The sequence below is a fragment of the Salmo salar genome, chromosome 21, assembly GCF_965601325.2.
Source record: "Salmo salar chromosome 21, fSalSal1, whole genome shotgun sequence".
In the NCBI taxonomy this organism is placed as follows: domain Eukaryota; kingdom Metazoa; phylum Chordata; class Actinopteri; order Salmoniformes; family Salmonidae; genus Salmo; species Salmo salar.
The window spans coordinates 34,453,256-34,479,779 of NC_138311.1; the positions used below are offsets into that span (position 1 = coordinate 34,453,256).

Here is a 26,524-nt window from a genome sequence, read left to right on the forward strand (position 1 = left end):
GCGTCATCCTAAGCAAACTATTGACACGAGTTTTCAGCAGCCTCACATATCGTTATTAACATAATTGGCTGTTACAACAAATGATTTGCATGATACTTATTCTGCCTCTCAAATGTTTTAACCGGCCTGCTAACACTGACAGTTGTTCTAGTAAAGCTAGTAAAGCTGTCATATTATACTTTTGTCACTGTTTGTTAACTCCTAGATTTTTGGCTGGTTAGCTGACGTTAGCTGGCTGGCTAGCGAGAGAAGTTAATCTCAATCTAATTTGCTAGTCTTAGACATGTCACGTAACTACTTCCAGTCTTTGCCTGCCCTTGGAACGGTCTAGGTATATAGAAAAGGTGATTATTTTTGGCTTGCCTATATGTCCTTTCAACTTGCCGGAGACCAGCTGAAGAGACAACCCTACCAAATGGCTCAAAATAGCTTATGGCAATATCTACACCTACTTGGTGGAATCTCCAGGTTTGCATAAATATCCAAATGCAGAAGAATATTATAGCTGTTATTTGGGCGGATACAACTCACTAGTCCTTACTACAAGCTAACTTGCCAACTTTAGTTGGACTAACTTGCAAAGCTAGTTGGATGCAAACAAGTGTTAGCGACTTACCAGTGATGAAGTGCTTTGAATACACATAAATGTATCAAGTAACCGGATCAATCAATCACATTTATTTTTAAAGAGCTTTTTTACATCAGCCGATGTCACAAAGTGCTATACAGAAACCCAGCCTAAAACCCCAAACAGCAAGCAATGTAGATGTAGAAGCACGGTGACTAGGATCACACAGCTTTCTATCATCAACATGGCGTAATTGCCTGAAACCATGAGGTTCATATAACCTGGCACTTGGGCAGTTGATGAAACTTAATTTGGTAGTCTTTTCTCCTACTATTGCTCAAATAAAACGGTACCCAACAGCTTTTCGCATCTTAAAAGCAGGGTTAGTTAGCTAATTGAAGAAAGTAAATTTCAATAGGCTCTTTGGCTGATAATCATGACGTACATTCCATGCAACAGTCTGTTCATGCTAACATTTTTACGTTTAGAATGAAAGTGTTTTTAGGTATAATGTAGTTTGTTGATTAAGACGACATCAAAGTATTTAAAAAATGACCAACCGGACTTGATACATATGAATTAACTAAGCAGGGTTTATTAAAAATAGACATTAACAAACAAATAGATGAACATGTTTCAGTATAATACAATACGCTATAAAAAAGATATACATTTATCAATAATGGCTGTAGATGCCAAAAAGGCTTTCGACCGTCTTGAATGGCCTTTTCTATTAAAAACTTAGTAAGCTTTCAACTTACCAGCTGAAATACTAATTTAATAAAAATATTATATAAATATCCAAGACAGGGATGTCCTCTCTCCCCCCTCCTGTTTGCACTGGCAATTGAACTGCTGGCAGAAAGAATTAGACAGGACCCAAACATAACAGGTATCAGTATTGGTAAACATGAATATAAACTCATTTGATTTGCAGATGAACTCCTGATATACAGTACCTGACCGATATTGAAAACTCAATGCCCCCTTGCAAAAAATATTTTCAGAATAATCTAAAATCTCAGGATATAAAACTAACGTGGAAAATGTTATAATGGCAAAATAATAACTCACGGCGCAAGTCCTAATCCAGGCACTTGTCCTCTACCTTCTGGTCTACTGCAACTCGCTGTTGGCTGGGCTCCCCGCTTGTGCCATTAAACCCCTGCAACTTATCCAGAATGCAGCAATCTGCCTGATTTTCAACCTTCCCAAGTTCTCTCATGTCACCCCGTGCCTCCGCACACTCAACTGGCTTCCAGTCGAAGCTCGCATCCTCTACAAGACTATGGTGCTTACCTACGGAACAGCAAGAGGAACTGCCCCTTCCTACCTTCAGGCTATGCTCAAAACTCTACACCTCAACCCGAGCACTCCGTTCTGCCACCTCAGGTCTCTTGGCCCACCCACCCCTACAGGAGAGCAGCTCCCGCTTAGCCCAATCTAAGCACTTCTCTGTCCTGGCACATGGCAATGGTGGAACTAGCTTCCCCCTGAAGCTAGGACAGCATATCTTCCAAACAGTATCTTAATCCTCCTCCTCACCTCAACACCCCCCCCCCCCCCCCAAAAAAAAATATGCCGAACAAGCATTTGCACATGATAGCTACTTTATTGAGGAAAAATGTACTTTTTATGCCTGTGATATGTGGTTGTCCCACCTAGCTATCTGAAGATGAATGCCATAACTGTAAGTAACTCTGGATAAGAACATCTTCTACATGACTCAAATGTAAAAAGTAAAGATCTACACAGCAATCCTTTAAGTGGACCACAAAAAATATGAAATACTTAAGATGTTTAAGAAGTGACAACAGACAACACATACAGATAACTTTATCCCATTACTCAACAATATGAAAGCAGATCTATTTAAACAGAACAATCTTCCCATAAATCTTACAGGTAGAATAAACCTCTACAGAATGGCATGATTTCCAAAGTTTTTATATTTATACTTGGTAATACCATTTACCTCACCAAAGACATTCTTTAAAAAAGTATACTCTGCCATAACATACTTTATATGAGCAAATAAAACTCAGAATAAAAAGGAACATTTTACGTCTTCCTAAGTCAGAGGGTAGTTTTAACCGCTTAGATTTGAAATTGTATCAACTCACCACCCAGGACTTGTACTTGAAACACATTGTTAAATACACTAAAGAGGAACAATTGGTATATATTGAAGATACGCATGCTCACCCCCATAATCTTTTCACGTGTCTATTTTCAAAGGATAAAAGCTAAGAACATTAACAACTTCATAGTTAAGAACACTATAACAATATGTAAGAAAATGAAATGGATTCTACAAGAACCACTATCACTCCCAAAAAACAAAACCCTATGGAACAATCCTTGGATAGCTTTTCAGAATTCACAGATAAATTGGTCCATATGGAAAACTAAAGGCATAGAAATCAGAAATGACTTGATAGGACATGCATTTATAGGAAATAGATTTATTTCCATGACAGAATTAAAAATCAATTTTGGACTGGCCAATATAGATATACAAACCTTGCAGAGAGCCTATCCATCTGACTACATCTTAGAAAGAAATATAAACTATTGGAACCAAGACATAAAAATAACTGATATTGGCACAAGATGGAGGGAATGATGGAACATATCTAACAAAATTACAGGTAAAGAAAATGTACACTTAATCCAGTATAAACTAATGTATAGAATTTATTATACAAGATACAAAAGTCACAAATTCTATAGCACAACGACAGAGTCATGTATAAGTGTAAAACGAACAATAACTCAATAATCAATGCCTTCTGGGAATGATATAAAGTTATCGGCAGAGTTAGAAAGTTGGCTGTCATAAGTATTACAATGTAAACGTGCTTTAAATCTGTCTGCTTATTTCAAGACGTCATATGTGACTCACCACCTGGATTTGGTATTATGTAGCAACATTTGAAATTGTGTTTTTTACATTGTATAAAAGTAGAGACTCGGAGCTACAAAATGGTATATCATATGCTGCATTTGAGGAACAATGAGAAAGTAATTCTGCTTTGAAAGTTGATAAACTTGTAAACACACTTTTGAGAAAATGGCCTTTGAATATTTTGGTATCTAGTGAAGAGCTCTTCTTTGTCTGCACCCATTCAGCATCGTTTACACCCTCTTAAGCTTAAGCCCACCCATCTCGTTTCACTCTCGGAGCGTTCAGATCGCACACTAGATGCTCTGGCCAACGATTTGTTTACCTCTAGATAACATGAAAACAGCCTAACCAGCCAGTCAGACAGAGAGTTATTCAGCCAGCCATGCTTTTTTTGCCTAAGTTTACTGGCACCGGCCATATTCAACGGGTGTGGTACCCTTTTGCTTAAGACATGTAGCTATCTAGCTAGGTAAACAATGAACCTAGCTAGGTAAACTATGTGTAAGATCACACACATCATGTAACGTTAGCTAATGAGCCAGCCATCTAACTTTACTTAGTTAAACATCAATGAACATAATGCCAAATAATGTTGTTACTACTCTGCATGAATCTGCTGGGAGCTAACCAACCATGTTCAATGTTAGCTAGCTAACATTTGGCTCTAACTAGCAAAGCAAACGGCTCTGGGATACGAATAATAAGGTCATACACGTAACGTTAATTAGGAAGCCAGCCAGCTAAAGTTAGCTAGCTAGCTAACAGTACACGTTAGCCTAAAATGAAAACCCCTTTTCAAAAATTTGAAACGTGTAATATCTGAAAATGTAGCTAGCTAGACTATCTTACCCGTATACATCATCATGCATGATGGACGCGTCTCCCTGTCACGGATGCCATGCCACGGTTGCCCTTAGTTTGAAGATGTAATCCGGAGACAGGTGTTTTCACCATCTCTTTAGCTATCATATTCTAATTCCACTGATTTTAAAACTCAAGCCTCCAGAAAGTAGTGAGCAACACTTATGTAGCTCCACTACGCGATAATTTTTTTTTTTAGAAGACGCGTTCGACAGGATTACCAACTCAAACTGACTAGCTCAAATAGACAGAAGCCTTCTATATGGCAGACCAATCCGAACTCCGAACTCGGCAAGTCCAGCCCACTCATTATCTCAGCCAATCATGGCTAGTGAAGGAAGGCTTGTAATTTAACAATTGTATTCGTATTTACAGATGGCATACAAGTTTGTTATTAAGGCACATGAAAGTTCACATGTTCCAGAAGGCATTTCTGCCAAAAATGGCATTTTGAGAAAAATTTAAAACATTCAAATGGCTCTGAAACGGGTCACATATTTATTTTTTATTTAACTAGGCAAGTCATTTAAGAACAAATTCTTATTTACAAGGATGGCCTAGGAACAGTAGGTGTACTGCCTTGTTCAGGGGCAGAATGACAGATGTTTACCTTGTCAGCCCGGGGATTCAATCTAACAACCTTTCGCGATGGGTTGACTGATGCTCTTTTTGTCAATTGTCTTGAAAAAACATATACTAAAAACTGGACATCAACCAATTCTCCCTCATTAAGAAAATCGAACAATCATATGCTTCATTATCTGAATATTGAAAGAGCGTGAGAGACAGAGAGAAACCAAATGGTGAAATTTGAGGACGTGGCAGAGAGTAGTACAGGCACTGGAGATGGGGGTGAGAACAGGTGGGTCTGGGCAGGGGTGAGAACAGGTGGGTCTGGGCAGGGGTGATGTTGTTGATGTTTGTGTTTGTCTGTATGTTGTTTTTTGTATGTGTATGTTTTGGTTTCTATTGTTTGAAAAAAAAAATGTAAATAGAATCAACAAACATTTTTTTAAAGACTAACCAAGCATATCCAAAATGTTTAATTAGAATGATAAAAAAAAGAATATTGCCGTTGACGGATTATGAGTAAAGTAAGAACATTTCACATAATAGTAACGGAAGTACCCTACGGCTGTACCCTACGGTACGTTAAGCCATGCCTCGCGGCGAGTATCACTAAGGTACGTGTCTCAGTATTCCACTCCGGATACGGTTGCTAAGGAAGTAGGAGAGAGAGAGATATATATATATAGTTAAAACGGCTGAAGGACAACAGAGTCTCTGTTCTTCTTCCTGTCTCACCTCTCTTCGATCCTCCCTGACAACACCTGTCTCACCTCTCCTCCCTCCTTCCTTTACAGAAGCTGAGCCTGAAGCACAAGAGGAGAGCGAGCCCACAAAGAAGACACCCACGGGAGGGAAGAGCCGCAGAGGGGGCTCAGTTGGTTAGTATCTTATACTGGTGGTGGTGGCTACAGTACATACAGTATGCAATCAGCCAGGCTGGAAGAGTTAGCTACAACACATACAATATGCAACCAGGCAGGCTAGATGAGCTTGGCTAAAGCACAATATAGAACCAGGCAGGCTAAAAGAGCTGGCTAAAGCACAGTATGGAACCAGGCAGGCTAGAAGAGCTGGCTAAAGCACAATATAGAACCAGGCAGGCTAGAAGAGCTGGCTAAAGCACAATATAGAACCAGGCAGGCTAGAAGAGCTGGATAAAGCACAATATAGAACCAGGCAGGCTAGAAGAGCTGGCTAAAGCACAATATAGAACCAGGAAGGCTAGAAGAGCTGGCTGAAGCACAATATAGAACCAGGCAGGCTAGAAGAGCAGGCTAAAGCACAATATAGAACCAGGCAGGCTAGAAGAGCTGGCTGAAGCACAATATAGAACCAGGCAGGCTAGAAGAGCTGGCTAAAGCACAATATAGAACCAGGCAGGCTAGAAGAGCTGGCTAAAGCACAATATAGAACCAGGAAGGCTAGAAAAGCTGGCTGAAGCACAATATAGAACCAGGCAGGCTAGAAGAGCTGGCTAAAGCACAATATAGAACCAGGCAGGCTAGAAGAGCTGGCTAAAGCACAATATAGAACCAGGCAGGCTAGAAGAGCTGGCTAAAGCGCAATATAGAACCAGACACATGTCTGTTCACTAAAACTTGCTCCAGTCATTAATGGCTCATAGTCACTACTATCCATATGCAAATATAAATGTTAGTTAAGTATGTGTGTGTGTTTGCATGTAGATCTGGTCCTCTCCGAACCGGTTAGAGCAGAAACTCTATAGTAGTACTAGCCTAAGGGCATCAACTACATTACAGACACTCTTTCCCTCCCTCCCTTTCCAGCCCATACCGCAGAAGCAGAACGTAAGAGCCTTGCTTCCCTTAATGATATATTTAAGCAATAAGCCACAAGGGGGTGTGGTATATGGCCAATATACCACGGCTAAGGGCTGTTCTTATGCGCAACACGGAGTGCCTGGATACAGACCTTAGCCGTGGTATATTGGCCATATACCACAAACCCCAGAGGTGCCTTATTGCTATTATAAACTAATTACCAACGTAGTTAGAGCAGTAAAAATAAATGTTTTGTCATTTATACCACAGCTGTCAGCCAATCAGCATTCAGGGCTCAAACCACCCAGTTTATAATGTGTGAATTATTGTGTGTGTGTTAGTGTGTGTGTGTGTTTTATTTGTGTGTGTGTTATGTTCATAATTGTGTGTTTCTTTCTGTTCTCTTCTGAACAGGCACAGCGGAAGCTCAAGGTAAGTCCTTCTCCCTCCCTCTGTCTTTTTTCTCTGTGTCCATCCTGTGGAATGGTTTTTAGTTTCCATACTGTGGAATGGTTTTTAGTTTCCATCCTGTGGAATGGTTTTTAGTTTCCATCCTGTGGAATGGTTTTTAGTTTCCATACTGTGGAATGGTTTTTAGTTTCCATACTGTGGAATGGTTTTTAGTTTCCATACTGTGGAATGGTTTTTTAGTTTCCATACTGTGGAATGGTTTTTAGTTTCCATACTGTGGAATGGTTTTTAGTTTCCATACTGTGGAATGGTTTTTAGTTTCCATACTGTGGAATGGTTTTTAGTTTCCATACTGTGGAATGGTTTCCATACTGTGGAATGGTTTGTTAGTTTCCATACTTTGGAATGGTTTTTAGTTTCCATACTGTGGAATGGTTTTTAGTTTCCATTCTGTGGAATGGTTTTTAGTTTCCATCCTGTGGAATGGTTTTTAGTTTCCATACTGTGGAATGGTTTTTAGTTTCCATACTGTGGAATGGTTTTTAGTTTCTATCCTGTGGAATGGTTTTTAGTTTCTATCCTGTGGAATGGTTTTTAGTTTCTATCCTGTGGAATGGTTTTTAGTTTCCATACTGTGGAATGGTTTTTAGTTTCCATACTGTGGAATGGTTTTTAGTTTCCATACTGTGGAATGGTTGTGGAATGGTTGTGGAATGGTGGAATGGTTTTTAGTTTCCATACTGTGATAGCGGGGATCAGTGATGGGGGCCAAGTGTCTTACCTGTCCCTTCTTGTCTCAGAGGGTTCTCTCCTCCACATTCCATTTCCATCGTGTGTGTGTGTGTGTGTGTCTGCGTGCATGTGTGTAGACGTGTGTGTGTGCGCGTATGTGTGTGTGTATGTGTATGTGCGTATGAGGACACGGTGTCCTCTCAGACACTACTGAGCACGTGCAGACGGTGTGTGTGGGGGGATGTGTAGTTTCTATAGTACCTGCCTAAACCGCCCACCTGCGAACGTTCTTCTCAAACATAACTGTCACCGTGCAGTTTATTACTGATAGCTATAACTACAGCAAACAACAGAACTCAAATTTCAACTTGTGCTATACGCTCTTTCATCATTTTACTCCTATCTTATCTTACTATCTGTTTCTTTCTCTCTCTCTCTCTGTCTCTCTCTCTGTCTCTCTCTTTCGCTTTCTTTCTCTTTCTTTCTCTCTTTCTTTCTTGCTCTCTCTCTCTTTCTCTCTCGCTTTCTCTCTCTCTTTCTCTCTTAAACACGTTCAAAAGAAAAGAAACTCCCTCACACTGTACTCTCAAAATATCCCTTGTTTACTGGGACCTCTGACAGTGGTGGAAAGGCAGAAAAGTTAAGTGATAGCAAGTGAAGTGTGCGGAGGGTTCCATTCATTTAAACTATGGTTGTTATTTCTTGTGTGTAGTGACTGTTGTGATGGTATTCTGCTGTGTCGTATTGTCTCACTGTATGTGGGAAGAGTTCGATTGACGCAGTGACAGAGTTAAGAACTGGATGTGTTGACAGAGTTAGTATCTGTACCTGCTGACAGTTGTGTGGAGTGTAGTGTGCTGACTGTAATTATTGGATGTATGTTTCAGAATACTCTCTGGCGTTAAAGACACGCATTATAATGCACACACATACAACCTCGCCACATTTCACAAGGAACGCCACTGCTCTGGACACAAGCAGAGCCCTGCAGTGTATGAACAGTATGTCTGGATGCAACATACTGTATGTCTGAATGAAACAGCATCACACTGCACTACCTGATATGAAAGAAATCTGCTGTGAAAATACTGTACAGAAGCACCTAATAGAACCATGCAACAAGCTGCATTAAAACAGTGTTATAACCAGTGTACTGTTGTCGCTATAGGGGCTAGCTCTGGCTCGGTTGTGAGCATTCTGTGTGCTATCGGCGTCGCGATCGTTGGAGCTGCCACCGGATACTTCGCCTATCAGAGGAAGAAGCTCTGTTTCAAGAACAGTGGAGGTGAGATACCATCAACTACATAATGTACAGTCTGTTAATGTAGCTACATTCACCCCTAGAGAGAGAGAGAGAGAGAAATGAATTTCCTGTCTCTCCATCAGGGGACGTAGTGAGTGCCCCTAAGGAGAAGGCTGAGACCCAGTCAGATCCCCAGGGTACGTAGTACGTAATGTCTTAATAAATCAAACAAGTCATGTTGTGTTTGTCCGGTGTTGTGTTTGTCCGGTGTTGTGTTTGACCGGTGTTGTGTTTGTCCGGTGTTGTGTTTGTCCGGTGTTGTGTTTGTCCGGTGTTGTGTTTGTCCGGTGTTGTGTTTGTCCGGTGTTGTGTTTGTCCGTGTTGTGTTTGTCCGGTGTTGTGTTTGTCCGTGTTTGTCCGGTGTTGTGTTTGTCCGGTGTTGTGTTTGTCCGGGGGTTGTGTTTGTCCAGTGTTGTGTTTGTCTGGTGTTGTGTTTGTCCGGTGTTGTGTTTGTCTGGTGTTGTGTTTGTCCGGTGTTGTGTTTGTCCGTGTTTGTCCGGTGTTGTGTTTGTCCGGGGGTTGTGTTTGTCCAGTGTTGTGTTTGTCCGGTGTTGTGTTTGTCCGTGTTTGTCCGGTGTTGTGTTTGTCCGGTGTTGTGTTTGTCCGGGGGTTGTGTTTGTCCGGTGTTGTGTTTGTCTGGTGTTGTGTTTGTCCGGTGTTGTGTTTGTCCGTGTTTGTCCGGTGTTGTGTTTGTCTGGTGTTGTGTTTGTCCGGTGTTGTGTTTGTCCGTGTTTGTCCGGTGTTGTGTTTGTCCGGTGTTGTGTTTGTCCGGGGGTTGTGTTTGTCCGGTGTTGTGTTTGTCTGGTGTTGTGTTTGTCCGGTGTTGTGTTTGTCCGTGTTTGTCCGGTGTTGTGTTTGTCTGGTGTTGTGTTTGTCCGGTGTTGTGTTTGTCCGTGTTTGTCTGGTGTTGTGTTTGTCCGGTGTTGTGTTTGTCCGTGTTTGTCCGGTGTTGTGTTTGTCCGTGTTTGTCCGGTGTTGTGTTTGTCCGGTGTTGTGTTTGTCCGTGTTTGTCCGGTGTTGTGTTTGTCTGGTGTTGTGTTTGTCCGGTGTTAATCCAGCGTGTCCTTTTCTGGTTGCAGTACTCAGCAACTTGCTGACTAATTCATCCTAGATCATCTGAGATTCCACTGGAAAAGAACCAGGACCAGCGGCAGAGTTTCCCATAACGCACACACACACACACACACACACACACACACACACACACACACACACACACACACACACACACACACACACACACACACACACACACACACACACACACACACACACGCGCGCATACGCAAACACTCAAACACAGATTCGTCTCAATCTTTAGGCCTTGAACTGATATAGCTGTAAAACTGTGAGATAGTTGTGTGGGGTTATGAACCTTCAGCACCACGTTAGAGTGTGAGACCAATCAGTAGTATCTCTGTGTCTTCTAATGATCACATTTGTAATCTGTTTAAAGGGGTGACATTTTCTGTCCACTAAACCGCACCGAAACAATGTAAGCCTATTTCTCCTAATACTAGTACTGGGATGTACTGTACTGTAGCTCAGAACCTCATTCTATGTTGTCTATGAGAAGGCAAGGCAATTTATATGGATCTAACGTAAACAATGTGTATAGGCACAGCTCATGATTATTAGTTCCTAGACTATTTTGGATAAAATGGCTCCTCTATTTGAAATGGTACCTTTGTTTGTTGTTGGTTTCTTTGCAATGATTTAGCCTGGTCCCGTGTTGATTGTGCTATATCCAACTCTTTTAGCCTGGTCCCATAATGAATGTAGCCAACTCCTTTAGCCTGGTCCCATAATGAATGTAGCCAACTCTTTTAGCCTGGTCCCATAATGAATGTAGCCAACTCTTTTAGCCTGGTCCCATAATGAATGTAGCCAACTCTTCTATCATTGTCAAGCCATACACATTTGGGGTAACAATTAAGGAACTCCGAGATGAGTTGGCTAAAGCAGCAACAGACTGGACCACCTGGCAAGTAGTGTTGTTCAGGAAGCTGTATGAGAGCTGGTAAGTGGAAGCTGTATGAGAGCTGGTTAAGAGGACAGAAGAAGTCACCCCTGTTGTGTGTTTGCTTGGTATTTGGGGGGCTTGGAGACCTTTACTGGTGGGTTGTCTAAAATGTAACAATGAATGTGAACATTTATCAAATCAAATCAGAGTTTATTAGTTGCATGCAAAGGGTCGCAGATGTAATTGCAGGGTACAGTGAAATTTTTATGCTCCGAGCGCCAAAAATGCAGGTCAAAGAGCTCTGTTGAAATAGTCTGTGTTACAATATAATGCTGTACTGCTCTGTAAATGCCTTACATTAGATGGTTCACCTGGCAGGCCTGACCACGATTCTATCTCACTACTAGTGCCAGTCTGAAATGGCTCCCTGTTTCCTCTATAGTGGAATACTTTTGGAGCCCTGTTATGAAAAGAATAGGGTGCCATTTTGGACATAGTTCAGGGGGGGGGGGGGGTTCGAGGAGTACGGCCTGCGGGCCGTATCCGACACTTCAATCCGGCCCGTGAGACATACCCCCTTTTCTCCCCAATTTCGTGGTATTCAATTGGCAGTTACAGTCTTGTCCCATTGCTGAAACTCCTGTACGGACTCGGGAGAGGTGAAGGTCGAGAGCCATGCGTCGTCCGAAACACGACTCAGCCAAGCCGCACTGCTTCTTGACACAATGCCCGCTTAACCCGGAAGCCAGCCGCACCAATGTGTCAGAGGCAACACCGTACACCTGGCGACCGTGTCAGCATGCATGTGCCTGGCCCGCCACAGTAGTTGCAAGAGCACGATGGGACAAGGAAATCTCGGCCTGCCAAACCCTCTCCTAACCCAGACGACGCTGGGCCAATTGTACACCGCCTCATGGGTCTCCCAGTCACGGCCAGCTGTGACACAGCCTGGGATCGAACCCGGGTCTGTAGTGATGCTTCAAGCACTGCAATGCAGTGCCGTAGACTGCTGTGCCACTTGGGAGGCCTCCGCAAATTGATTTTAACAAACAATTGGTCCCCCAATTCTTGAATATCAAAATCCCGATGTGGCCCTCGAGCAACGTTTGCCCACCCCTGCTCTAGACTTAGGCAGGACTGTCACACACATCACCATGGAGACTGTCAGGGGTCTCCAACGCCCGTCCTGGAGAGCTACTGGGTGCACTGTGCTGTTAACGCAGGTCTGGAACAAAAGCCTGCACACCCAGCAGCTCTCCAAGATCAGAATTGGAGAACCCAGTGCCTGCTTCACACTATCGGGCTGACCCGAACAATACTGTGCTGGCCAGCATATTTTCTTTTCATATTGTCCTTTCTAACAAGGCTCCAGCAACTATGGTGGATGTGTAACCAGGCCAGCCCAGTACAGCTTCACAGTCGAAGACTAAAACTCCGGAGAAGCACTTTCTGTTTAGCCTGGTCCCATGATCTGTGTGTCCTTTAGCCAATTAACTGCTCTGAATATCATTGTCTTGACAAGGCCTCTTTTGGAGAAGCACTTTCCCAATCTGGTCATGTTTTGAGTAATGATGATACAAGTTGCTATACAGAGACCTACGGTCTTCTATTTAAGGAATCTGTCTTTATCTTGTGTTTGAGAATTGTGTGATTTTAATCTTTTAGCACTTATTTGTTTTGCTTTGAATAATGTTGGAGACCTGAATAAAGGAGCTGTTAAGGGGGAACTATGTGTCATGTGCCTGTTGTGTGTGAAGGGTGTGGCAAAGTCTGGTTCAAACCCAGTCAGTAACATATGGATCAGTGCTATTAGAGACACAGCTGCCTGTATGAATCAGACATGACCAGGACAGCTTGATATGTCAGGTATTCATCATCAGAGGGCGGACACACAAACACACGGTTGTAGTGATTGATAGTGACAGGCACATAAAGCAAGGCCTGGAGCGTCAGGTGCATTACTACAGGTATATGTGGGAACCTGCGCTGAATAACTTCTCACCTTACGGGTGGACATTATCATATCATCCAGAAGCATTCACCTGCTAATTAGATCAGGAAGTGCACACGGGCGTAAATGGTGTTTTGGAATATTTGATTGTAATTCAAACAGACAACAAACTTGTGATCATGGAATGCAAAAACAAATATGTTAGTTGGTGTCACGACAGACTAATAAACTTTAGTAGTTCAAGGCAAGACAGGTGTTGGTAATAAATATTGAAAATCGAGGCTATTGTATTACATTGGGCCAATTCATGAATGAATTAGAGCTGAAATGTCAGAATGCGTTGTTGGCCAGACTCACAGCCATCTTAATATATATTATTCAAATGTATTTATGTGTATTGTACATATGAATATTTGTCCTAACCTATCAAATGTAATGCTTCCTTTGCACATGGCATTGACCTTGGTGCTGGAGGAATTCTCTGCAGCAGAACTGACAAGATTCCCTATTCCACATGATAAATAAGTGTGTCTGTATGTGAAGGAGTGCCAAACAGTTCACTGGTCTTGACGATAATGATTCACTTGGTATTATCAATCAAGGAGGGGAATAATTTGGTTTTTAAAGCATTTGCCTTGTTCACACTGCAGGCCTTAACGATTAAATATTTTTTTTAATGTGTTTTGGAATACTGACGGTCCAAACAGCAATTTACAAGTGACAAAATCGGATTTATGTGTGTCAGACAGCAATAATTTGCTGACATTGCTATGCTAGTTGTCATAGTAATGATGGGTGGTGGTGCTCGTGCTTTCTATCACTCAGAAGTCATGTAGAAAGATAAGGTTGGTAACAACAATGCCTGCCATGGACGTTTTTCAGTTGCTTTGAGTGTTCAAAATCATACACTCTTAGAAAAAAGGGTTCTTCGGCTGAACCCTTTTTGGTTCCAGGGAGAATCCTTTTGGGTTTCATGTAGAAAGGGTTCTACATGGAACCCAAAAAGGTTCTACCTGGAACCAAAAAGGGTTCTTCAAAGGGTTCTCCTATATGGACAGCCAAAGAACCATTTTAGGTTCTAGATACACGACATGGCCAAAAGTTTGTGGACACCTATTCATTGAACATCTCATTCCAAAATCATGAGCATTAATATGGAGTTGGTTCCCCCTTTGCTATAACAGCCTCCACTCTTCTGGGGAGGCTTTCCACTAAATGTTGGAAACATTGCTGCAAGGACTTGCTTCCATTCAGCCACAAGAGCATTAGTGAGGTCGGGCACTGATGTTGGGTGATTAGGCCTGGCTCGCAGTCAGCTTTCCAATTTATCCCAAAGGTGTTCGCTGGGGTTGAGATCAGAGCTCTGTGCAGGCCAGTCAAGTTTTTCCATACCGATCTCGACAAACCATTTCTGTAGAACCCTTTTTTTGTGCACAGGGGCATTGTCATGCTGAAACAGGAAAGGGCCTTCCCCAAACTGTTGCCACAAAGTTGAAAGCACAGAATCTTCTAGAATGCTGTAGCATTAAGATTTCCCTTCACTCAGTGTTTAATTTGAGTCACCTCTCAGTTTTGGACTGTTTCGTTCCTGAACCTATTTGCCAGGATCCGGTACCTCTCGAGGCATGAAACATCATTTTCACTGTTTGCAATGTAAACATTTGAATAAAAGCGATCAGAGTTAATTCGAGTTGCCTCTAATTATCCTACATCTTAAAAAAGTAGCGTAATGTGAAGACGTAGACTTTCAGCCCGCGCCTGATATTCTAAGAATTGATTCGGGTTGGGCCAGCACAGGTTTATGATTTGCGCAACATTGTAGCCTAGAGTCCAACTTGTGGCAGTTGCTGTGGTGCGAGAAGCATGCCTGTATCTCTCAGAACCAGAATGAGATTCACTTTCTATGATCTCTTTCCCTCTCTGCTCTGATAGACATGAACCCGCAACTACCATCTCTCCATAGTTGTACTTGATCATTTATTTCCGTATAGAATCATAACCATGGGAAGGGTGCTGCACCGAGGATCAATGGGTTTTGTTCTTGTTTTTGCCTAGCTTGGATTGTGAGTAGCCTAGTCACAAGCCATTGCATTCAGTTGGGAACGAGTGGCAAATCTGTCAGTGAACAGCATGCACCCAAAACAGGCCTTTCGCAATATTTCAAGTACAATCATGGGATAGCACAAGTTAGAAAGCAAATGGCTCCTGCTGAAACAACAATGCTTATCTATATGTAGGCTACGGAAATATTTGATCAACTTCCAAATAGGCCTATGAGTGAACAGCATTGTTTTAACAAACTTAACCGAGAGAGATTATGGAATGTCGTTTGGGTCTTTGCGTGTCAAAAACAATACACATCAAATAACACTGTCTGACCGTCAAATAACACTGGCTGACCGTCAAATAACACTGTCTGACCGTCAAATAACACTGTCTGACCGTCAAATAACACTGGCTGACCGTCAAATAACACTGGCTGACCGTCAAATAACACTGACTGACCGTCAAATAACACTGTCTGACCGTCAAATAACACTGACTGACCGTCAAATAACACTGACTGACCGTCAAATAACACTGACTGACCGTCAAATAACACTGTCTGACCGTCAAATAACACTGTCTGACCGTCAAATAACACTGTCTGACCGTCAAATAACACTGACTGACCGTCAAATAACACTGACTGACCGTCAAATAACACTGTCTGACCGTCAAATAACACTGACTGACCGTCAAATAACACTGACTGACCGTCAAATAACACTGACTGAGCGTCAAATAACACTGACTGACCGTCAAATAACACTGTCTGACCGTCAAATAACACTGTCTGACCGTCAAATAACACTGACTGACCGTCAAATAACACTGACTGACCGTCAAATAACACTGACTGAGCGTCAAATAACACTGACTGACCGTCAAATAACACTGTCTGACCGTCAAATAACACTGACTGACCGTCAAATAACACTGTCTGACCGTCAAATAACACTGTCTGACCGTCAAATAACACTGTCTGACCGTCAAATAACACTGACTGAACGTCAAATAACACTGTTTGACCGTCAAATAACACTGTCAGTATCAGTAGCATTGTCAAAGCTGTACAAAAAAGTCTGCAAACAAGCAAACACCGGCCACGAACGATGTGTTTACAATACAGCATTGGTAATAAAGCATTATTTGTTCGACCGCAAGTTCTGGGGTACCTCGCTAGCGCCAATACAACCAGCCTGAAAACAATAACCAGTAGAAACTGCAGTCATTTTCATTATTCTTAGCAATGATTTAGGAATCCTTATGAGTAAGTATTAGCTAAGCAGCCACTTGTTGTTCGCCTATTGAAATTGAACTTCAGTTCATGAAAATAAATAGCTTGCCAGCTACTTAACCCTGTTGCCCAAAGCTAACCTTATAAGCAGCCAGCTAGCGTTATCTGGCGTTATCTAGTGAGGCTCGACCGGACCGGGTTGTGTTGTGAAGCTAGCCACAATAAGGATTAGGCCCAATAGTGAAATTTGCGGTTTACCTTCAAAATAACAGTACCTCTTTGAAAGTGATGCAGATGGTTACAATTGGTGGAATCATGCCATATTTAGACTAGATAATGTTAAACAAGGTTGGAATGTGAAGCAATGAAATGGGGTATCAGTCTACTCGGTGACACCCACAGAACACAACTGTGAAGAGTTTACGCAAATATTAGCATTGTAGTTGTTATGGTCTGACTGTGACCGTGTGAAATCACCTCCCAGTCAGCCTATCGTGTGTATTGACATTCATATTGCACTGTACAGCTTTACCTAAGGCTTGAGGATCAAGGATTGGGGATCAATGAAATGGGGTATCAGTCTACTCAATACCCAAGAGAATGTTCCCTAGAATGTTTCCTTCTCAGAGTTATCAGACTCCAAAACATCCATGCAGTATTGTTTTTCCTCGGGAATAGTGTTCAATACACATAGGTTGACAATAAATGTGGCTCAATTCACAGTTGTTTCAGAGTCCCGCAATAAGAGCTACGACGCTAATGTTCTCTTGGTGTCACTGAGCAGACTGATACCCCATGTCATTGATCCACAATCCATAGGTAAGGCTGTACAGTGAAATAAGTATGCCCCCAATGCAATTCTAAAGTAGAATACATCCAGTGTGATTTCAACAGATTTTTGTCAAATTAACAAATTATTATATTTTGTTGATTTTATATAACAACATTCCAACCTCATTTAGCATTATATATTCAATTATGGCATAATTCTGCTATTTACTACTATTCTACTAGCTTCACAACACACAGCCTTGTCCGGTCGAATCTCACTAGCCAGATGAAGCTAGCTGGCTGCTTATAAGGTTAGTTTTGGGCAACAGATTTAAGTAGTAGTGATGGGCATTCCGGCTCTTTTCAGTGAGCCGGCTCATTCGGCTCAGCTCACCAAAAAGAGCCGGCTCTTTTGGCTCCCAAGCGGCTCTTAAAAAAATATATGTTTTGTATTTTTAGAAGTCAAACAATTGGCGATAGTTTGACTATGATTGGACCTCCATTATGGCATCTGCTGAGGGATTCCTTCGTGCTGCATCCCCAGTTGCTCTCTCGTCAAACAGCATCCAAACAGCAGACTTTTGTGGCACTACTGCTGGTGCTTCTGCTCCATCTGATCCCTCTTCTTCCTGTTGCCCTGGTGACTGAGCCAGCTGACTGCTGGGGATGTCCCTCCCTGCTGCTGAGGTTATTAGATGCTAGCTAGGTACCAAGCTAAAGCTAGCTAGCTACCCCAGAAGTTGCGGTCAAACAAATAATGCTTTATTTCCAACGCTGTATTGTAAACACATTGTTTGTGGCCGGTGTAGGCTTGTTAACAGACTTTTTTTGTACAGCTTTGAGAGTGTTACTGATGGTAGTGGTGGCGCTTGGCTTGTACATGCAAATTCAGAACACACAACATTCTATAATAGAACTGTGTTATTTGACGTGTCAAATGAAAAGTTTATTTATTTATTTAGTGTTATTTGATGTGTATCTTTTTTGACAAGCAAAGACCCAAACGACGTTCCATAAGAGATAGGCTTTTGGCACGAGCGCATAGCTAAGAATATGCTTAACACCCCAGCAGTCCTAAAATCTAAACTAGATGCCCTTAATCTCACACAAATTATCAAGGAACCCACCAGGTACAACCCTAAATCTGTAAACATGGGCACCCTCATAAATATTATCCTGACCAACTTGCCCTCCAAATACACCTCTGCTGTTTTCAATCAGGATCTCAGTGATCACTGCCTCATTGCCTGCATCTGCTATGGGTCCGCTGTCAAACGACCACCCCTCATCACTGTCAAACGCTCCCTAAAACACTTCTGCCACCAGTAATGGTGGGTTGATTGATCATTGCCGGTCACAACTTGTAGACTTGTTTACGTGCTGCTGTGCGTTTTGTTGCCAACCTTACTTTGCTACCTGACAACTTTACGGTTTTTACTTTTTAATTACCGTTTATATTTTTAGTTTTTCCCCCACTCTACTTTTTTTCATTTAACCTTTTCACTCCGGACGCTTTATCTGGACGTGGTTCGTCAGGACCTCCACCAGCCTTCTAATTGCAGTCGCGATACTCATAATATACAGGAGAACGATCGCCTTACGCGAGGATAGCTGTGCTGCAAGCCCAGCTTCAGACGCAATTGTTAGGCAAGGGTAATTTCAGTGTAGGAAAGGATGAAACAACATCTGTACCACCAGCAAGTACAGATAGTAGTATAATTCCCCTCGCACAGTCCCCGCAGCCGGACAACTTTCTCATGGCTTGTGGAGGGAAATGCTGTAGGAATGCTCAACCGGTGTTGCTCATTCATCCGACAGAAACTTTCAACCGGTTCTCCCCATTAAGCAGCAAGTCGGAGTCAGAGGCCGAGCCTTCTCTGGTCTCTACTCCTCCCGTTACTCCCGTTACGGGGTCTGAGACGCCGAAGCCTCCCACCATTTGCTCTGACAAATTGAGAACCCTAGTCATTGGTGACTCCATTACCCGTAGTATTAGACTTAAAACGAATCATCCAGCGATCATACACTGTTTACCAGGGGGCAGGGCTACCGACATTAAGGCTAATCTGAAGATGGTGCTGGCTAAAGCTAAAACTGGCGAGTGTAGAGAGTATAGGGATATTGTTATCCACGTCGGCACCAACGATGTTTGGATGAAACAGTCAGAGGTCACCAAGCGCAACATAGCTTCAGCGTGTAAATCAGCTAGAAAGATGTGTCGGCATCGAGTAATTGTCTCTGGCCCCCTCCCAGTTAGGGGGAGTGATGAGCTCTACAGCAGAGTCTCACAACTCAATCGCTGGTTGAAAACTGTTTTCTGCTCCCCCCAAAAGATAGAATTTGTAGATAATTGGCCCTCTTTCTGGGACTCACCCACAAACAGGACCAAGCCTGGCCTGTTGAGGAGTGTCGGACTCCATCCTAGCTGGAGTGGTGCTCTCATCTTATCTACGAACATAGACAGGGCTCTAACTCCCCTAGCTCCACAATGAGATATGGTGCAGGCCAGGCAGCAGGCTGTTAGCCAGCCTGCCAGCTTAGTGGAGTCTGCCACTAGCACAGTCATTGTAGTCAGCTCAGCTATCCCCATTGACACCGTGTCTGTGCTTCGACCTAGGTTGGGCAAAACTTAACATGGCGGTGTTCGCCTTAGGAATCTCACTGGGATAAAGACCTCCTCCTTTCCTGCCATTATTGATAGAGATTGTGATACCTCACATCTCAAAATAGGGCTACTTAATGTTAGATCCCTCACTTCCAAGATAGTTATAGTCAATTAACTAATCACTGATCATAATCTTGATGTGATTGGCCAGACTGAAACATGGCTTAAGCCTGATGAATTTACTGTGTTAAATTAGGCCTCACCTCCTGGTTACACTAGTGACCATATCCCCGCGCATTTTTGGTGACTTTAATATTCACATGGAAAAGTCCACTGACCCACTCCAAAAGGCTTTCGGAGCCCACACTTGACTCAGTGGGTTTTGTCCAACATGTCTCCGGACCTACTCACTGCCACAGTCATACTCTGGACCTAGTTTTGTCCCGTGGAATAAATGTTGTGGATCTTAATGTTTTTCCTCACAATCCTGGACTATCCGTCCACCATTTTATTACATTTGCAATCGCAGCAAATAATCTGCTCAGACCCCAACCAAGGATCATCAAAAGTCATGCTATAACCAACCCAAAAATTCCTAGATGCCCTTCCAGACTCCCTCTGCCTACCCAAGGACGTCAGAGTACAAAAATCAGTTAACCACCTAACTGAGGAACTCAATTTAAACTTGCGCAATACCCTAGATGCAGTCGCACCCCTAAAAACCAAAAACATTTGTCATAAGAAACTAGCTCCCTGGTATACAGAAAATACTGGAGCTCTGAAGCAAGCTTCCAGAAAAATGGAGCGGAAATGGCGTCACACCAAACTGGAAGTCTTCCGACTGGCTTGGAAAGACAGTACCGTGCAGTATCGAAGAGCCCTCACTGTTGCTCGATCATCCTATTTTTCCAACTTAATTGAGGAAAATAAGAACAATCCAAAATGTATTTTTGATACTGTCGCAAAGCTAACTAAAAAGCAGCATTCCCCAAGAGAGGATGGCTTTCACTTCAGCAGTGATAAATTCATGAACTTCTTTGAGGAAAAGATCATGATCATTAGAAAGCAAATTACGGACTCCTCTTTAAATCTGCGTATTCCTCCAAAGCTCAGTTGTCCTGAGTCTGCACAACTCTGCCAAGACCTAAGATCAAGGGAGACACTCAAGTGTTTTAGTACTATATCTCTTGACACAATGATGAAAATATTCATGGCCTCTAAACCTTCAAGCTGCATACTGGACCCTATTCCAACTAAACTACTGAAAGAGCTGCTTCCTGTGCTTGGCCCTCCTATGTTGAACATAATAAACGTCTCTCTATCCACCGGATGTGTACCAAGCTCACGAGAAGTGGCAGTAATAAAGCCTCTCTTGAAAAAGCCAAACCTTGACCCAGAAAATATAAAAATCGATCGGCCTATATCAAATCTCCCATTCCTCGCAAAAGGAAATCAGGAACCAATACATGCAGTCAGTCAGGAAAGCAAAGGCTAGCTTTTTCAAACAGAAATTTGCATCCTGTAGCTTGAACTCCAAAACGTTTTAGGACACTGTAAAGTCCATACAGAATAAGAGCACCTCCTCCCAGCTGATCACTGCACTGAGGCTAGGTAACACTGTCACCACCGATAAATCCACGATAATTGAGAATTTCAATGAGCATTTCTCTATGGCTGGCCATGCTTTCCTCCTGGCTACCCCTACCCCGGCCAACAGCCCCACACCCCCGCAGCTACTTGCCCAAGCCTCCCCAGCTTCTCCTTAGCCCAAATCCAGATAGCAGATGTTCTGAAAGAGCTGCAAAACCTGGACCCGTACAAATCAGCTGGGCTAGACAATCTGGACCCTCTCTTACTAAAATGATCTGCCGCCATTGTGGCAACCCCTATTACCAGCCTGTTCAACCTCTCTTTTGTATCGTCCGAGATCCCTAAAGATTGGAAAGCTGCTGCGGTCATCCCCCTCTTCAAAGGGGGTGACACTCTTGACCCAAACTGTTATAGACCTATATCCATCCTGCCCTGCCTTTCTAAAGTCTTCGAAAGCCAAGTTAATGAACAGATCACTGACCATTTTGAATCCCACCGTACCTTCTCCGCTGTGCAATCCGGTTTCCGAGCTGGTCACGAGTGCACCTCAGCCACGCTCAAGGTACTAAACGATATGATAACTGCCAATCGTTAAAAGACAGTACTGTGCAGCCGTCTTCATCGACCTGGCCAAGGCTTTCGACTGTCAATCACCGTATCCTTATCGGCAGACACAACAGCCTTGGATTCTCAAATGACTGCCTCGCCTAGTTCACCAACTACTTCTCAGACAGAGTTCACTGTATCAAATCGGAGGGCCTGTTGTCCGGACCTCTGGCAGCCTCTATGGGGGTACCACAGTGTTAAATTCTCGGGCTGACTCTTTTCTCTGTATATATCAGTGATGTCGCTCTTGCTGTGGGTGACTCCCTGATCCACCTGTACGCAGATGACACCATTCTGTATACATCTGGCCCTTCTTTGGACACTGTGTTAACTAACCTCCAAGCAAGCTTCAATGCCATACAACACTCTTTCTGTGGCCTCCAACTGCTCTTAAACGCTAGTAAAACCAAATGCATGCTTTTCAACCGTTCGCTGCCTGCACCCGCCCGACTAGCATCACTACTCTGGACGGTTCTGACTTAGAATATGTGGACAACTACAAATACCTAGGTGTCTGGCTAGACTGTAAGCTCTCCTTCCAGACTCATATTAAGCATCTCCAATCCAAAATTAAATCTCGAATCGTCTTCCTATTTCGCAACAAAGCCTCCTTCACTCACGCCGCCAAACATGCCCTCGTAAAACTGACTATCCTACTGATCCTCGACTTCGGCGATGTCATTTACAAAATAGCTTCCAATACTCTACTCAGCAAACTGGATGCAGTCTATCACAGTGCCATCCGTTTTGTCACCAACGCCCCTTATACCACCCACCACTGCGACTTGTATGCTCTAGTCAGCTGGACCTCGCTACATATTCGTCGTCAGACCCACTGGCTCCAGGTCATCTATAAGTCTATGCTAGGTAAAGCTCCGCCTTATCTCAGCTCACTGGTCACGATAACAACACCCACCCGTAGCACGCGCTCCAGAAGGTATATCTCACTGGTCGTCCACAAAGCCAACACCTGCTTTGGCCGCTTTTCCTTCCAGTTCTCTGCTGCCAATGACTGGAACGAATTGCAAAAATCACTGAAGCTGGAGACTTATATTTCCCTCACTAACTTTAAACATCAGCTATCTGAACAGCTAACCGATCTCTGCAGCTGTACATAGTCCATCTGTAAATAGCCCACCCAATCTACCTACCTCATCCCCATATTGTTTTTATTTACTTTTCTGCTCTTTTGCACACCAGTATTTCTACTTGCAGACCATCATCTGCTCATCTATCACTCCAGTGTTAATTTGCTAAACTGTAATTACTTCTCTACTATGGCCTATTTATTGCCTTACCTCCTCACGCCATTTGCCTACACTTTATATAGACTTTATTTTTTTCTATTGTGTTATTGACTGTACGCTTGTTTATTCCATGTGTAACTCTGTGTTGTTGTTTGTGTCGCACTGCTTTGCTTTATCTTGGCCAGGTCGCAGTTGTAAATGAGAACTTGTTCTCAACTTGCTTACCTGGTTAAATAAAGGTGAAATATCTAAATATATTTTTTAAATAGCGTCATTGATGGCGCTGGAGAAGAAGGCTGACGTTTTACGTGTCCCCAACCAATTGTGTTTTTTTGTTTGTTTCTTTGTAACATTTCTTATTGCCGCTACCGTCTCTTATAACCGAAAATAACTTCTGGACATCAGGACTGCGATTACTCACCACGGACTGGCAGAATCCTTTTTTTCCTTTAACGAGTCTAACGAGCCCTACGTGAATGATATACTGCTCTAACGGGAACAGGCCCAGATCCCCGAGATTTGCGTGAAGAGAAGGCGGAGAAAAAGGGGCCAAAGGGCGGGATGCCTTCGGAGAATTCGTAGGCGATTGAATAAACCCCCACTTCGTTTCCTTCTGCTAGCCATCGTGCAATCTTAGGAAAATAAAATAGATGACCTACGCGGAAGATTAAACTACAAAACGGGACATTCAAAACTGTAATATCTTATGCTTCACGGGGTCGTGGCTGAACGACGGCACTGACAACATACAGCTGGTTATACGCTGTACCTGCAGGATAGAACATCAGCGTCTGGTAAGACAAGCCGCGGCGGACTATGTATTTTTGTAAATAACAGCTGGTGCACAATATCTAAGGAAGTCTCGAGGTATTGCTCGCCTGAGGTAGAGTATCTCATGATAAGCTGTACACCACACTATCTGCCTAGAGAGTTTTCATCTGTATTTTTCGTAGCTGTTTACATATCACTACAGACAGAGGCTGGTACTAAGACCGCATCGAATGAGCTGTATTCCGCCATCAGCAAACAAGAAAACGCTCACCCAGAGGCGGCGCTCCTAGTAGCCGGGGACTTTAATGCAGGGAAACTTAAAATCCGTTTTACCAAATTTCAATCAGCATGTTAAATGTACAACTAGAGGGGAAAAACTCTTGACCACCTTTACTCCACACACAGAGACGCATACAAAGCTCTCGCTCGCCCTCCATTTGGCAAATCTGACCATAATTCTATCCTCCTGATTCCTGCTTACAAGCAAAAATAAAAGCAGGAAGCACCTGTCACATCCTGACCAGTATAGGGGTTATTTGTTATTGTAGTTTGGTCAGGACGTGGCAGGGGGTGTTTGTTTTATGTGGTTCAGGGTGTGTTTTGTGTATGTGTTTAGGTAGAGGGGTGATTTGATTTATTAGTCCGGGGTTTGTTAGTCTTGTTCTATGTTAGTATATTTCTATGTTCTATCTAGTCTTTTGGTGTTCTATGTTTAGTTAATTGGGGCTGGAACTTCAGTTGGAGGCAGCTGGTTATTGTTGCCTCTGATTGAGGGTCCTATAATTAGGAGTTTGTTTTTCATGGGATTTTGTGGGAGATTGTGCTTGTTTAGCTGTGTGCCTGACAAGACTGTCCAGTTCGTTTGTGTTTTGTATACGTTTATTGTGTTTCCCTTCTTCACCAAATAAAAAGAAGATGAGTATATATTTTCCTGCTGCGTCTTGGTCTTTACCCTACGACACCCGTGACAGCACCAGTGATTCAATCAATTAAAAAGTGGTCAGATGAAGCGGATGCTTTGCTACAGGACTGTTTTGCTAGCACAGACTGGAATATGTTCTGGGATTCCTCCGATGGCATTGAGGAGTACACCACATCAGTGAATGGCTTCATCAATAAGTGCATCGATGACGTCATCCCCACAGTGACCGTACGTACATACCCCAACCAGAAGCCATGGATTACAGGCAGCATCCACACTGAACTAACGGCTAGAGCTGACGCTTTCAAGGAGTGGGACTCTAAACCGGAAGCTTATAAGAAATCCCGCTATGCCTACTGACGAACCATCAAACAGGCAAAGCATCGATACAGGACTAAGATCGAATCGTACTACACCGGCTCTGACACTCGTCTGATGTGGCAGGGCTTGCAAACTATTACAGATTACAAAGGGAATAACAGCCGAGAGCTGCCCAGTGACACGAGCCTACCAGACGAGCTAAACTACTTCTATGCTCGTGTCGAGGCAAATAACAATGAAACATGCATGAGAGCACCAGAAGTTCTGGACGATTGTGTGATCACACTCTCCGCAACCGATGTGAGTAAGACCTTTAAACAGGTCAACATTCACAAGGCCTCAGGGCCAGACGGATTACCAGTATGTGTACTGCGAGCATGCGCTGACCAACTGGCAAGTGTCTTCACTGACATTTTCAACCTCTCCCTGTCCGAGTCTGTAATACCAACATGTTTTTAGCAGACCAACATATTCCCTGTGCCCAAGAACACTAAGGTAACCTGCCTAAATGACTACCGCCCCGTAGCACTCACGTCTGTAGCCAAGAAGTGCTTTGAAAGGCTGGTAATGGCTCACATCAACACCATTATCCCAGGAACTCTAGACCCACTCCAATCTCCAATCAGGGGTGCATGCTCAGTCCCCTCCTGTACTCCCTGTTCACTCATGACTGCATGGCCAGGCATGACTCCAACACCATCATCAAGTTTGCCGATGACACAACAGTGGTAGGCCTGATCACCAACAACGACGAGACAGCCTATAGGGAGGAGGTCAGAGACCTGGCCGTGTGGTGCCAGGACAACAACCTTTCCCTCAACCTGATCAAGACAAAGGAGATAATTGTGGACTATAGGAAAAAGAGGACCTAGCACGCCCCCATTCTCATCGACGGTGTTGTAATGGAGCAGGTTTAGAGCTTCAAGTTCCTTGGTGTCCACATCACCAATATACTAACATGGTCCAAGCACAGCAAGACAGTCCTGAAGAGGGCATGACAAAACCTATTCCCCCTCAGGAGACTGAAAAGATTTTTCATGGGTCCTCAAATCCTCAAAAGGTTCTACAGCTGCACAATTGAGAGCATCCTGACTGGTTGCATCACTGCCTGGTATGGCAACTGCTCGTCCTCGTCCGCAAGGCACTACCGAGGGTAATGCGAACGGCCCAGTACATCACTGGGGCCAAGCTCCCTGCCATCCAGGACCTCTATACCAGGCGTTGTCAGAGGGAGGCCCTAAAAATTGTCAAAGACTCCAGCCACCCTAGTCATAGACTGTTCTCTCTACTACCACACAGTAAGCGGTACCGGAGCGCCAAGTCTAGGTCCAAGAGGCTTCTAAACAGCTTATACCCCCAAGTC

At 43.3% G+C, this 26,524-nt stretch overlaps 1 protein-coding gene across 1 annotated transcript in view; it reads left to right on the forward strand.

The window, feature by feature from the left end:
- LOC106582229 (uncharacterized) overlaps nt 1-12,824 on the forward strand; it is a 29,131-nt gene extending 16,307 nt beyond the window's left edge. Inside the window, exons 6-10 of the mRNA XM_045704691.2 lie at nt 5,702-5,785; nt 7,103-7,120; nt 9,000-9,116; nt 9,218-9,271; nt 10,214-12,824. Coding sequence (XP_045560647.1) covers nt 5,702-5,785; nt 7,103-7,120; nt 9,000-9,116; nt 9,218-9,271; nt 10,214-10,245 — 305 coding nt within the window. The 3' untranslated portion in view covers nt 10,246-12,824. The remainder of the gene's footprint in view (nt 1-5,701; nt 5,786-7,102; nt 7,121-8,999; nt 9,117-9,217; nt 9,272-10,213) is intronic.
- The last annotated feature ends 13,700 nt before the right edge of the window (nt 12,825-26,524 follow it).